This window comes from Salvelinus fontinalis, chromosome 30 (assembly GCF_029448725.1).
Source record: "Salvelinus fontinalis isolate EN_2023a chromosome 30, ASM2944872v1, whole genome shotgun sequence".
Taxonomy (NCBI): domain Eukaryota; kingdom Metazoa; phylum Chordata; class Actinopteri; order Salmoniformes; family Salmonidae; genus Salvelinus; species Salvelinus fontinalis.
The window spans coordinates 19,088,690-19,103,937 of NC_074694.1; the positions used below are offsets into that span (position 1 = coordinate 19,088,690).

Here is a 15,248-nt window from a genome sequence, read left to right on the forward strand (position 1 = left end):
AGCTAGATCCAGGATTCTTACAGGGTTTACAAGTTCAATGTCTAATTTAACTAATTCATGTTTAATATATGATAAAACGACAACTTAGACTGCCATAAATGCAAGGACAGAAATGTTATGTTTTATGTCACAAGATTTTGGACAAATCCGTCAAGACACCAACCATGATAAAGGGTACATAGGTTTTAAATCAACTTGTGAATTTTATTGAATATAGCTATGATTTCCCCTTATATCTTAATGCAATGACATAAAAAACATTTGCAGATTATTATCAATGACTTATCAACAGCTGTAACAAGTTGTCCAGCGTTGGACATACTCACTGTTACCCTAGTTTATAGAAAGACCCATTTATACTATAGTAAACTGTAAATACTACAGTACACTACAGCAAATACTACGTTCCGCAAATCCACAAAAACACTACAGTGAATACTATAGTATTCCTAGCATAGCATACACTATAGTACTTTTTCATGTGGGTAGGTCTTGTTATAGCCCTACTGTAGGCAATAGTACCATGTTGTGACCTTTGAGCAGAGTGACAACCTCTTTGCAGCATCTTGATTTGTTTGTTGGATAACATGTAAACATAAGCCTCTACTCAGGTCAATTCAGCCTGGCTCTGCTCTGTGTGTTAGCAGTTGTCTGAGGTTCATGAAATATGAGCCCTATGCTGTAGACAGTGGTCCCAGGATGATGACATGTACGCTCTGTTCTGTTGGCACTGGTCCGAGGATGATGACATGTGAGCTCTGTTCTGTTTGCACTGGTCCCAGGATGATGACATGTGAGCTCTGTTCTGTTGGCAGTGGTCCCAGGATGACATATGACCTCTGTTCTGTAGGCACTGGTCCCAGGATGATGACATGTGAGCTCTGTTCTGTTTGCACTGGTCCCAGGATGATGACATGTGAGCTCTGTTCTGTAGGCAGTGGTCCCAGGATGACATATGACCTCTGTTCTGTAGGCACTGGTCCCAGGATGATGACATGTGAGCTCTGTTCTGTAGGCAGTGGTCCCAGGATGATGACATGTGAGCTCTTTTCTGTTTGCACTGGTCCCAGGATGATGACATGTGAGCTCTGTTCTGTTTGCACTGGTCCCAGGATGATGACATGTGAGCTCTGTTCTGTTTGCACTGGTCCCAGGATGATGACATGTGAGCTCTGTTCTGTTTGCACTGGTCCCAGGATGATGACATGTGAGCTCTGTTCTGTTGGCAGTGGTCCCAGGATGATGACATGTGAGCTCTGTTCTGTTGGCAGTGGTCCCAGGATGACATATGACCTCTGTTCTGTAGGCAATGGTCGCAGGAAGATGACATATGAGCCTTGATCTGTAGGCAATGGTTGCAGGATGATGACATATGACATATGAGCAGTGATCAAGCAGTAGCAAGTTGCCTTAGCAACTCTGATTGATGACATGTGCCTGGGCATAGTGCGCACACACACAGTCACACAACCAACCAGTCACACATTCACACTCTCCATCTCATGTGCCATGTTTCAGAATATGTCTGCAGGTCCCAGTTCTAGCTGCTGCTGTACTATTCTGTTGTGATGACAAAACACCAGTGCTGTAATAGCCTAGATGTCATGGCCCCAGTCTGATGACAAATTAGTGCAGTACCATTCTCCTTTATTTTCTCTCTCTCTCTCACCCCTTCAGCTCCTCTATAGAGATATCATCCACCTCCCACCCTCCCGCTCTCCCTCCCCCCTCCCACCCTCTCTAACACTCCTGCGAAGAGATTATTGTGAAATCGGTTTTGTTTCCTTCCAAATAGGTTTCATCTACACTCTTAGAAAAAAAGAGTTCTGAAAGGGTTCTTTGTAGTGGGATAGGGTTCTATAGCTTCCTAAGAACAGTTTTTTGGAAGAAAGGATTCTTTGACAATCCTTTGGAAGGCAAGAAGGGTTCTACATACTGTACAGTCGAACCATATACTGTATCATGTTTCCAAGCATCATCTATTGCAGGGTGATTTCAGAATATAATGTTTTAAAGTGTGTTTTTGTGTGTACATTTAATGCTACACAAAGGGACAGCTCTAGCAGGGAAGAAATTTGGCCAACTTCCACTTGTAAAATTGGAATCCTATGACGGTGCCACGTTGAAAGTCACTGAACTCTTCAATAAGGCCATTCTACTGCAAATGTTTGTCTATGGAGATTGCATGGCTGAAATAGCCAAATACTTAATTTGATGGGGCGTATTGTCACAAATAATTACATTTTAAAGGTTAGTAAGGCTGGTGGAACCGTTCATAGTGTGTTCTAGGAAGAATGTTTAGATGATAAAATGGTTATTGTTAGATCCCTTAATAGAGTGTTCTAGGTCAAACCATATACAGGGGGTTCTATGAAGAACCCTACATAGAGGGGTTCTAGGAAGAACCTTTAGATTATAAAATGGTTCTTGGTAGAACCCGTCATAGAGGGTTCTAGGTCAAACCATATACACGGGGTTCTATGAAGAACCCTACATAGAGGGTTCTAGGTAGAGCCAAAAAGGGTTCCCCTATAGGGACAAACCGAAGTACCCTATAATGGTTCTACTTAGCACCTTTTTTTCTAAGAGTGTATTTTCATGGCGTATTTTTAAACACAGCTTGAAAATTGCACCTGGCGCTGTTACAGATTTTTCAATGCCCTTTTATCAAGCTTTTATTGATACCGTTTCTTAGAAAGGATAAGATGATCTGTATCCAGTTCTGTGTATATTGCCTCATGTCACTGCCCCACTCTTCAAACTGTTTTTGATTCTTGAAAGAGATACAATGATTTAAGATGACATGAAGGTGAGAAATATAAAAGGTATCCAGACAATTCAGATAGATGTCTGTATACTGTACCCCTTTGTTTAAGTTGAGTGTAGTGTAATCTAGTATAGTGTTTATTATTTTGCTTTTTTGGAGCTGTTCGAGCCATAATATGGACTTGGTATTTTACCAAATAGGTCTATCTTCTGTATACCACACCTACCTTGTCACAACACAACTGATTGGCTCAAACATATTACAGTAAGAAGGAAAGAAATTACACACATTAACTTGTAACAAGGCACACCTGTTAATAGTTGTCACGTTCCTGACCTGTTTTCCTTTGTTTTGTATTCATTTTAGTTGGTCAGGGCGTGAGTTGGGTGGGTTTGTCTATGTTTGTATTTCTATGTGGGGTTTTGTGTTCGGCCTGGTATGATTCTCAATTAGAGACAGGTGTGTATTGTTTGTCTCTAATTGAGAGTCATACAAAGGCAGCCAGGGTTTCACTGGTGTTTTGTGGGTGTTTGTTCCTGTGTCCTCACAGGACAGTTGAAGGTTAGTCTCATTTGTTGTTTTGTAGTTTTGTATTGTTTTGCTGTTTTCATTAAAAGATGGCTTATTTCCCTCAATCCGCATCTTGGTCCTATCCATGCTCCTCCTCGTTTGAGGAGGAGAACAACATTGACTGCCTTTACAGAAACACCCACCACAACAGGACCAAGCGGATTGAGGAGAGAGAGAAGGAACTACAGCAATGGGGAAAAGAGGAATGGACTTGGGAGGAGATTCTGGACGGAGAAGGACCCTGGGCAGAACCAGAGGAGTGTCGCCGCCCCAAAGCGGAGCTGGAGGCAGCAAAGGCGGAGAGGAGGTTTTATGAGGCAAAAGCAAGGCAGAGCGGCTGGAAGCCTGAGAGGCTCACCCAAAAATTTCTTGGGGTGGGGCTAAAGGGGAGTGTGGTGAAGCCGGGTTGGATACCTGAGCCAACTCCCCGGGCTTGCCGTGGAGTAAGAGGGCGTCGTACTGGTCAGACACCGTGTTATGCGGTAAAGCGCACGGTGTCCCCAGTACGCGTGCTTAGCCCAGTGCGGGCTATTCCACCTTGCCGCACTGGGAGGGCTAGGTTGGGCATCGAGCCGAGTGCCATGAAGCCGGCCCAACGTATCTGGTCTCCAGTACGTCTCCTCGGGCCGGCGTACATGGCACCAGCCTTACAGGTGGTGTCCCCGGTTCGCCTGCATAGCCCAGTGCGGGCTATTCCACCTCGCCGCACTGGCAGGGCTACGGGGACCATTCAACCTGGTAGGGTTGGGGAGGCTCGGTGCTCAAGAGCACGTGTCCTCCTTCACGGTCCGGTATATCCGGCGCCACCTTCCCACCCCAGCTCAGTACCACCAGTGCCTACACCACGCACCAGGCTTCCAGTGCATCTCCAGAGCCCTGTTCCTCTTCCACGCACTCTCCCTATGGTGCGGGTCTCCAGCCCGGTGCCTCCAGTTCCGGTACCACGCACCAGGCCTGGAGTGCGCCACGAGAGTCCAGTGTGCCCAGTTCCTGTTCCCCGCACTCGCTCTGAGGTGCGTGCCCACGGCCCGGTGCCTCCAGTTCCGGTACCACGCACCAGGCCTATAGTGCGTCTCAGCCGGCCAGAGTCTGCCGTCTGCCCAGCGGTGCCTGAACGGCCCGTCTGCCCAGCTCCGTCTGAGCCATCTGTCTGCCCAGCGCCGTCTGAGCCATCTGTCTGCCCAGCGCCGTCTGAGCCATCTGTCTGCCCAGCGCCGTCTGAGCCATCTGTCTGCCCAGCGCCGTCTGAGCCATCTGTCTGCCCAGCGCCGTCTGAGCCATCTGTCTGCCCAGCGCCGTCTGAGCCATCTGTCTGCCCAGCGCCGTCTGAGCCATCTGTCTGCCCAGCGCCGTCTGAGCCATCTGTCTGCCCAGCGCCGTCTGAGCCATCTGTCTGCCCAGCGCCGTCTGAGCCATCTGTCTGCCCAGCGCCGTCTGAGCCATCTGTCTGCCCAGCGCCGTCTGAGCCATCTGTCTGCCCAGCGCCGTCTGAGCCATCTGTCTGCCCAGCGCCGTCTGAGCCATCTGTCTGCCCAGCGCCGTCTGAGCCATCTGTCTGCCCAGCGCCGTCTGAGCCATCTGTCTGCCCAGCGCCGTCTGAGCCATCTGTCTGCCCAGCGCCGTCTGAGCCATCCGTCTGCCCAGCGCCGTCTGAGCCATCCGTCTGCCCAGCGCCGTCTGAGCCGTCCGTCTGCCCAGCGCCGTCTGAGCCGTCCGTCTGCCCAGCGCCGTCTGAGCCGTCCGTCTGCCCAGCGCCATCTGAGTCGTCCGTCTGCCACGAGCCATTAGAGCCGCCCGTCTGCCACGAGCCATTAGAGCCGCCCGTCTGCCACGAGCCAGTAGAGCCGCCCGTCTGTCCCGAGCCAGTAGAGCCGTCCGTCAGTCAGGAGCCGCTAGAGCCGTCCGTCAGTCAGGAGCCGCCAGAGACGCCCGCCAGTCAGGAGCCGCCAGAGACGCCCGCCAGTCAGGAGCCGCCAGAGACGCCCGCCAGTCAGGAGCCGCCAGAGACGTCCGCCAGTCAGGAGCTGCCAGAGACGCCCGCCAGTCAGGAGCTGCCAGAGACGCCCGCCAGTCAGGAGCTGCCAGAGACGCCCGCCAGTCAGGAGCTGCCAGAGACGCCCGCCAGTCAGGAGCTGCCAGAGACGTCCGCCAGTCAGGAGCTGCCAGAGACGCCCGCCAGTCAGGAGCTGCCAGAGACGCCCGCCAGTCAGGAGCTGCCAGAGACGCCCGACAGTCCGGAGCTGCCCTACAGTCCGGAGCTGCCCTACAGTCCGGAGCTGCCCTACAGTCCGGAGCTGCCCTACAGTCCGGAGCTGCCACTCAGCCCGGACCTGCTGGAGTCCCTCAGCCCGGACCTGCCGGAGTCCCTCAGCCAGGACCTGCCGGAGTCCCTCAGCCAGGACCTGCCGGAGTCCCTCAGCCAGGACCTGCCGGAGTCCCTCAGCCAGGACCTGCCGGAGTCCCTCAGCCAGGACCTGCCGGAGTCCCTCAGCCAGGACCTGCCGGAGTCCCTCAGCCAGGACCTGCCGGAGTCCCTCAGCCAGGACCTGCCGGAGTCCCTCAGCCAGGACCTGCCGCCCCTTATCCCGGTGCTGCCCCTTGTCCCGGTGCTGCCCCTTATCCCGGTGCTGCCCCTTGTCCCGGTGCTGCCCCTTGTCCCGGTGCTGCCCCTTGTCCCGGTGCTGCCCCTTGTCCCGGTGCTGCCCCTTGTCCCGGTGCTGCCCCTTGTCCCGGTGCTGCCCCTTGTCCCGGTGCTGCCCCTTGTCCCGGTGCTGCCCCTTGTCCCGGTGCTGCCCCTTGTCCCGGTGCTGCCCCTTGTCCCGGTGCTGCCCCTTGTCCCGGTGCTGCCCCTTATCCCGGTGCTGCCCCTTATCCCGGTGCTGCCCCTTCATTTAGGTGGGGTTAGTGGGAGGGTGGTCATTGGGAGGGGGATAAAGAAGCGGGGATTGATTATGGTGGGGTGGGGACCACGACCAGCGCCAGAGCCGCCACCGTGGACAGACGCCCACCCAGACCCTCCCCTAGACTTTCTGCTGGTGCGCCCGGAGTTCGCACCTTAAGGGGGGGGTTCTGTCACGTTCCTGACCTGTTTTCCTTTGTTTTGTATTCATTTTAGTTGGTCAGGGCGTGAGTTGGGTGGGTTTGTCTATGTTTGTATTTCTATGTGGGGTTTTGTGTTCGGCCTGGTATGATTCTCAATTAGAGACAGGTGTGTATTGTTTGTCTCTAATTGAGAGTCATACAAAGGCAGCCAGGGTTTCACTGGTGTTTTGTGGGTGTTTGTTCCTGTGTCCTCACAGGACAGTTGAAGGTTAGTCTCATTTGTTGTTTTGTAGTTTTGTAGTGTATTGTTTTGCTGTTTTCATTAAAAGATGGCTTATTTCCCTCAATCCGCATCTTGGTCCTATCCATGCTCCTCCTCGTTTGAGGAGGAGAACAACATTGACTGCCTTTACAATAGTAAAGCATTCCAGGTGACTACCACATGAAGGCAAAGGGTGGCTACTTTGAAGAATCTCAAATATTAAATATATTTTGATTTGTTTAACACTTGTTTGGTTACTACATGATTCCATATTTGTTATTTCATAGTGTTGATGTCTTCACTATTATTCTACAATGTAGAAAATAGTAAAAATGAAGAAATACCCTGGAATGTGTAGGTGTGTCAACTTTTGACAGGTACTGTATATTTACAGAAACCCTTATAGATTAAGTCATTAACACAGTTATAATGACCACTTCTTCTAACATGTCTTGGCAGCTCTCCCCGTTTCTAACGGTGTATACTCACTAAAACCTAATCGACTCTAAGGTGCTTAAAGATAATGTGTGGATAATGCAGTCTGTCCAATCAGGAGAGCCATCTACACTATTATGTGTCCCAAATGGCACACTGTTTCCTACAAAGTGCACTACTTTTGACCAGTACCCATAAAAAACATGCCTAACTTTCTTATCCACTTTCTTATCGACAGTATCCACAAAACTTGGCACATATTATCAGATACCTACACACAGCGTCATACAACTTATCATGTAGAGACAATTGTTCAATTGGTACATTTTATTCAGGGCAGTACGGTACTGTACGATGATGCTTGTCATCAGTGTTAAGTGGATATTTCCTTCTTAATGGCATTATAGCCTGGTATTTAATAAAGTAGTGCTGATTCAGCTTTAGGCTAGCTGCTGTCTCTCTGTTGTTCTGATTTACGTCCCAAATCATACCCTATTCCCTATGTAGTGCATTACTTTTGACCAGAGCTCTATGGGCCCTTGTTAAAATTAGTGCACTACATAGGAAATAGGTGGCATTTTGGGACATAGACTCTGTAGCTCTGCTGTCAGCTCCTGTGGAGTGCATTGTGTCTCTGAGGTCAGTGTGTAGTCTGATAATGCATGGCATGTGTGTGTGTGTGTGTGTGTGTGTGTGTGTGTGTATGCGTGTGCGCATATGCGTGTGTGGGTGGGAGCCTGATGAATTTAGATGTTTGTGGATTGGTAGTGAGAGGCACATCCATCATCAGCAGGGTATATTTTAATCAGGTTTCCTGCTGAGGCCTTAATCAGCGTTTTTACTGCAACACCTGCATCGTGTACAGCTGTTAGCTCTCATTACTCTCATCTCTCACTTCACACACACTTAGTCACCTCCCTCCCTCCCTCCCTCCACACAAGATACCCACCCAACCACCCACCCATCCTCCCTCCCACCTCCCTACCTACCTACCTCCACACACCTCCCTATCTACCTACCTACCTCCACACACTTACCTCCCTACCTCTACACACCTCCCTACCTACCTACCTACCTCCACACACCTCCCTATCTACCTACCTACCTCCACACACTTACCTCCCTACCTCTACACACCTCCCTACCTACCTACATCCCTACCTACCAGGGCCGTAACTACATATGAGGACACTGAGGTCCAAACCTCTGTCATTTTTTCCACAGGGGCCCTGACTTCCAGGTGGCCACCATTGATTTTGATAATCACGTTCACTCAGATATCATATTATCATGGCATAAGTCATGGCAAAATGTGTAGAATAGCAGGAAATTTGCTTTAGACTTCAAAAATGTCTCCTTCTGTGAGTATTTAATTATATTTTTCTATCCCAGTGGTGAGTTAATGTGAGTAAATGTGTAGCGGCTAATTGTATAGCTACAGTAATAGGCTATGTGTTTGTAGATAGACTGAGGTGATGTCTTGGCTAAGGGGGTGGTTTGAGTTCTGCAAACAGAATTCTGACACACACACACACTCCCAAACAGGGGGTGCATACAAAATGGCACACTTTAAAGTGCATTACCTTTGGCAAGTAGTGCATTATTCACAGAAAAGTGTCAATTTCCGGTCATACACTTCCAAACATTGCTTGTGTCCGAAATGGCACCCTCTTTCCTGTACTGTATGGATTTAACCTTCCCTCCCCTTTCCTGTACTGTATGGATTTAACCTTCCCTCCCCTTTCCTGTGCTGTATGGATTTAACCTTCCCTCCCCTTTCCTCCCATTTCCTGTACTGTATAGATTTAACCTTCCCTCACCTTTCCTCCCCTTTCCCTCCTCTTTCCTGTACTGTACGGATTTAACTTTCCTCCCCTTTCCTCCCTCTTTCCTGTACTGTATGGATTTAACTTTCCTCCCCTTCCTCCCCTTTCCCTCCTCTTTCCTGTACTGTACGGATTTAACTTTCCTCCCCTTTCCTCCCTCTTTCCTGTACTGTATGGATTTAACTTTCCTCCCCTTCCTCCTCTTTCCCTCCTCTTTCCTGTACTGTATGGATTTAACCTTCCCTCCCCTTTCCCTCCTCTTTCCTGTACTGTATGGATTTAACTTTCCTCCCCTTCCTCCCCTTTCCCTTCTCTTTCCTGTACTGTATGGATTTAACTTTCCTCCCCTTCCTCCTCTTTCCCTTCTCTTTCCTGTACTGTATGATTTAACTTTCCTCCCCTTCCTCCTCTTTCCCTTCTCTTTCCTGTACTGTATGGATTTAACTTTCCTCCCCTTCCTCCTCTTTCCCTCCTCTTTCCTGTACTGTATGATTTAACTTTCCTCCCCTTCCTCCTCTTTCCCTCCTCTTTCCTGTACTGTATGGATTTAACCTTCCCTCCCCTTCCTCCTCTTTCCCTCCTCTTTCCTGTACTGTATGGATTTAACCTTCCCTCCCCTTCCTCCTCTTTCCCTCCTCTTTCCTGTACTGTATGGATTTAACCTTCCCTCCCCTTCCTCCTCTTTCCCTTCTCTTTCCTGTACTGTATGGATTTAACTTTCCTCCCCTTCCTCCTCTTTCCCTCCTCTTTCCTGTACTGTATGATTTAACTTTCCTCCCCTTCCTCCTCTTTCCCTCCTCTTTCCTGTACTGTATGGATTTAACCTTCCCTCCCCTTCCTCCTCTTTCCCTCCTCTTTCCTGTACTGTATGATTTAACTTTCCTCCCCTTCCTCCTCTTTCCCTTCTCTTTCCTGTACTGTATGGATTTAACCTTCCCTCCCCTTCCTCCTCTTTCCCTCCTCTTTCCTGTACTGTATGATTTAACTTTCCTCCTCTTTCCCTCCTCTTTCCTGTACTGTATGGTTTAACTTTCCTCCCTGCACCAACCTAGGTGGTCTATAAAAACAACGACGTGAGACTCGAGCTCTCCAGGATGGCCAAACAAGGTGATGCCAAAATGAAGGTTCACGGCATTGTGGCTTTTAAATGCGAGAACGTGGCGACCCTTGACCCCATCACCTTTGAGACCCCTGGGTCCTTCATCACGCTCAACAAGTGGAACGCCAAGAAGACGGGCTCCATCTCCTTCGACTTCCGTACCACAGAGCCTAACGGGCTTCTCCTCTTCAGCCACGGAAAGCCCAAACAGGCTCCCAAGGTGACTTCCCTATTATGTTATTTTATCTCTTTTATTGTCTCTTTTATTGCCTCCTGATTGTTTTTGAAAATGTTTGACTGTAAAGTGTGTTGTGATTTTAAATGCACTTTAAATAAAGAATGATGGGATTTAATTCAAGGATTCCAAGAGCCCCCTGACACTGAAGGTGGACTTCTTTGCCATCGAGATGCTGGATGGCCACTTGTATCTACTGCTGGACATGGGGTCAGGGACCACCAAGACCAGGGCCGTCAACAAGAAGGTCAACGATGGGGAGTGGTACCACGTAGACTTCCAACGGGATGGACGATCAGGTAATAACATTTCATTTTGCTGTTATTGGTGTGACAGATTTTGGAGGAGGCCATGGTGCCATGATTTGAGTCTTTAATCCTCGAAAGGTTTCCTGCCCTCTCTTCCACTGCGTGTAGACATAGTAGGATTTCTGTCTGACAACGTAAAGCATTTCGTCTGACTGCTGAGCGAGTTTCGTCTGTCAACTGAGGGACTTCCAAATATGGATGACATTGTAATAGTGATGAATAAATTAAGCTACATTACCTCAAACAGTCACCATATTATCATGCCAGTAAGGCAATCCCTCTCTGTCTTCTCTCCCACTGTGTCCTCAGTGCCTCTCAGAGCATCCAGTGTTACACACACACACACACAGCCCCTCCGAGCCCCCAGTGAAACCATTTTCTGATCCCTGTTGATTTGCTTATCTAAGCAGCAATTTGTTAGCGTGTGTTCACAGCCAAGGCCCTGGCAATGTCACGGTGCAAATTACATACGCCCCCCAACCATGTTTACTGCTCCTTCTCCACTAGTGGGAATTACATTAACTGTTTCAATACTCCATGAAGCCACACAGAACAGAGCCATACAGCTACACACACACACACGTATCCATACACGCATGCACTATTGAGTAGGAGGTCAGAGTTCACTACAGAACCATCACAGCTGTGGCCTTGTTCATGTTACTGACTACTCTAGCACAGAGAGGAGAGGAAGGGAGTAGGGTAGAAGTGTGTATGTGTGTGTGGGGGGGGGGGGGGGGGTAGAGGTGAGGAGGAGAAAGGAGGAGAAATTTAGAAACCTTTTAGCAGAACATTTTTTGTCGAACATTTCAGGCACATAATAATTATGTTGTGTGAACCAAAAGCAACAGCAATCATTTGACTCCTCCTGTGACATGGTAGACCAACAGTGTTGCACTGTGTCGAGACATGCGACTAAACCCACTGGATGTATCATGTTATCACAATTAGATTTGCTACCCTATTATCCCTCTATTTAGCTGTATCTTTCATCCTTCCTTCCTTCCTTCCTTCTTTCCTTCCTTCCTTCCTTCCTTCCTCCCTCCCTCCCTCCCTCCATACACATTAATTTTCCTTGTTGTCAGTGACTCTCCAAAGCCTCACTTCTCTTTTTTCCTCCTTTTTCCTTCTTCTCCGCTCTGCCCGAGTTTCCATGGAAACGGGAGAGAACAGGTCTCTCTCTGTCTCTCTCTCCTCCCCTCCCTGTCTCTCTCTCTCTGTCTCTCTCTCTCGTAAACTCTGTCCATTTATTTTCCTTCCTTCCTTAATTTCTCTCTCTCCATCTCTATCCCTTTCTATCTCCCTCTGTCTCTCCTTCTCTGTTTCTCTTTCTGTTTCTTTCTTTCTCTCGCTCTCCCTCTCTCTGGCTCTCTTTCTTTCTCTCTTTCTCTTTGTTTCTCTCTGTCTCTCTTTCTATGTCTCTCTCTCTTTCTCTTTGTCTCTGTCTGTCTCTGTCTCTCTCTCTGTCTCTCTGTCTCTCTCTCTCTGGACTGAGACAGTTACTGCACAGTGTTACGCTGAGCTCAGCACTAATTTCAAAATCAAGTTTTTTCTACAATCCCTCCTCAAATCTGAAGTCTGGACAGTGTTAGCTGGGAAACTCAGGAGGAGATTGGAGAGGAGAGAGGAGAGGAGAGAAAAGAGGAGAGGAGATAGGGGAGGAGAAGGGGAGGCTAGGGTTACTCTTATGGTGTGGAAGTCTACTCTCAAAATAGCTGTGGCTAGGGAATGTGTTTTCCATGTAGATACTGAATTGCAGCTTTCACATACAGTATAAGCATACATTGAAAAGTTATGTTTTTTTCAAATGTAAACCTCCTTAAACTTCCTAGCATTTCATAGATAATGTGAAAGTAAAAAAAGAAAAGGCATTTTGCAACTAAATGTATTCTTTTAAACGCTACATGGTATCTAAAAATATACGTTTTTAACTGTGTTGCCATGCTGAGTTGTGTGCAGGATGTGAGCCTTGTGAAGTGTACAACACATACATTAAGTACTTTAATGTATTTACATGTAGTTGCACACATTGCACGGTCTTCACACATGCAAGTACCTAATGCATATTTTATTGTGTGTGCCACATTAAAAAACACTACAGTTCACTTTAAATATACTGTATTTACTATAGAATTATTGAGTAAACTGTAGTATACTGTAGAATACTATACAACACACTATAATATCCCTCGATCATGTGTAGTACTTTCTATAGAATGTTGTAGTATACTGTAGAAAATTATACTAAATAGTACGGTATTATCCGGAAAAAACACACCTTAGTAAATACTACAGTAATGTCCACAAAAACACTATTTTGTTACTTAAATACTACTTTATTTAATTTGCATATACACCCATAAGTGAGAAACATGCATACCAAGTATAGACTATTGTGTTCCGTACAGGTTATAGAAAAGAGCAGAAGCTCTGAACTCTCCGTTCAGACCGCAGACCTACCTACCTACAGGTTATGGAGAATTTGCTATTTTAGTATTTCTCAAGTAGGTTATCTCAGGGATAAAGCCTACACTTCTATGACAAAGATAATACAACTTCATAGTAAATCCTACAGTAATGTCAGCAAAAACACTACAGTAAATACTACAGTATAGTATAGTCCGCAATAACAAATGGTACCGTATTCCCTAAATATTTTCATACTTTTAAACCAGGGCCCACAGGGCCATTTTGTAGCCTCACTACAGTATAGTAAAGTTTTCTATTTAAACTATACTACAGTAAATACTACAGTATTGTTTTTGCAGACTTTAGTCTATAAAAACACTACAGTGAATACTTTCGAATTTATACCATAATATTGCGTAGGATTTTTCATGTGGGAGGATGTACACTACATGACCAAAAGTATGTGGACACCTGGTCATCGAACATCTCATTCCAAAGTCATGGGAATTCATATGGACTTGGTACCCTGTTTGCTGCTATAACAGCCTCCGTTCCTCTGGGAAGGCTTTCCACTAGATATTGTAACATTGCTGCGGGGACTTGCTTCCATTCAGCCACAACAGCATTAGTGAGGTCGGGCATTGATGTTGAGTGATTATACCTGGCTCGAAGTCGGCGTTCCAATTCATCCCAAAGGTGTTCGATGGGGTTGAGGTCAGGGCTCTTTGAAGGCCAGTTAAGTTCTTCCACACCGATCTCGACAAACCATTTGTGTATGGACTTTTGTGCACAGGGGCATTGTCATGCTGAAACAGGAAAGGGCCTTCCCCAAACTGTTGCCACAAAGTTGGAAGGACAGAATTGTCTAGAATGCCATTGTATACTGTAGAGTTAAGATTTCCCTTCACTGGAACTAAGGGGCCTGAACCATGATAAACAGCCCCAGACCATTATTCCTTCTTCACCCAACTTTACAGTTACCATTATGCAATTTGGCAGATAGCGTTCTCCCAGTATCCACCAAACCCAGATTCGTCCATCGGACTGCCAGATGGTGAAGCGTGATTCATCACTCCAGAGAAGGCGTTTCCACTGCTCCATAGTCCAATGGTGGCAAGCTTTACACCACTCCACCCGACGCTTGGCATTGTGCATGGTGATCTTAGCCTTGTGTGCTGCTGCTCGGCCATGGAAAACCATTTCATGAAGCTCCTGACGAACAGTTATTGTGCTCACATTGCTTCCAGAAGCAGTTTGGAACTGGGTAGTGAGTGTTGCAACCGAGGACAGACGGTTTTTACGTGCTACGTGCTTCAGCACTCAGAGGTCCATTTCTGTGAGCTTGTGTGGCCCACCACTTCTTGGTTGAGCCGTTGTTGCTCCTAGACTTTTCCACTTCACAATAACAGCATTACAGTTGACCAGGACAGCTCTAGTAGGCCAGACTTTTGACGAGCTGACTTGTTGGAAAGGTGGTATCCTATGACGGTGTCACGTTGAAAGACACTGAGCTCTTCAGTAAGACCATTCTACTGCCAGTGTTTGTCTATGGAGATTTAATGGCTGTGTGCTCAATGTTATACACCTGTCAGCAAACTTGTGTGGCTTAAATAGCCAAATCCAGTAATTTGAAGCGGACCCCACATACTTAATTGTTTTTTCATAGTGTATATTAAGTCAGGCACAGTCGCTAGGGCAATACGTAATACTGTGTTTGTAATTAGAGTAAGTCAGGCTTTGTTAATCCTAAACCAAACCTTTGAAGATTAGGCCTCATATGCACTCTTGCCTAAAAAAATAATATATATATATTTTTCATTCTCGAACTAAATAGTATAGAGTTTGTTACCACAGGAGTGTTGATTACCATCCTCTGTTGTACACAGCAAGCAAACCTGGAGGCTAGAAACTGGGAAATGTTTTTTTCACTGCTAGAGAAGAAAGTAAAAAACTTCAGAGTTAAAACATATCAAGAGACATATCCCCACTATTCCTGTTTGTGACGGCGACTTGATCAAGTGGATACAAGGATGCCAGTTGGATGCCAGTCTCATGTTATTGCTATGCTAGTCACGCTTCCTTATTGTCTACCTTTTTCCCGTTCAGACACACTCAGACAGACATCGTACAGTCCTTAGAACAGAGTTAAAGGTATGTGGGCTCCTGAGTGGCGCAGTGGTCTAAGACACTGCATCTCAGTGTAAGGCATCGCTGCAGTACCTGGTTCAAATCCAGACCTCATCACATCCGGCCGTGATTGGGAGTCCCATAGGGTGGCGCACAATTGGCCCAGGT

At 47.3% G+C, this 15,248-nt stretch overlaps 1 protein-coding gene across 11 annotated transcripts in view; it reads left to right on the top strand.

The window, feature by feature from the left end:
- The window catches only part of LOC129828755 (neurexin-1a-like), a 311,088-nt gene that overhangs the window by 228,703 nt on the left and 67,137 nt on the right, over window positions 1-15,248 (top strand). For all 11 annotated transcript variants that reach the window (XM_055889943.1, XM_055889939.1, XM_055889944.1 and 8 more), the window contains 2 exons: window positions 9,955-10,221; window positions 10,361-10,535. In XM_055889943.1, the coding sequence (XP_055745918.1) occupies window positions 9,955-10,221; window positions 10,361-10,535 (442 nt within the window). The remainder of the gene's footprint in view (window positions 1-9,954; window positions 10,222-10,360; window positions 10,536-15,248) is intronic.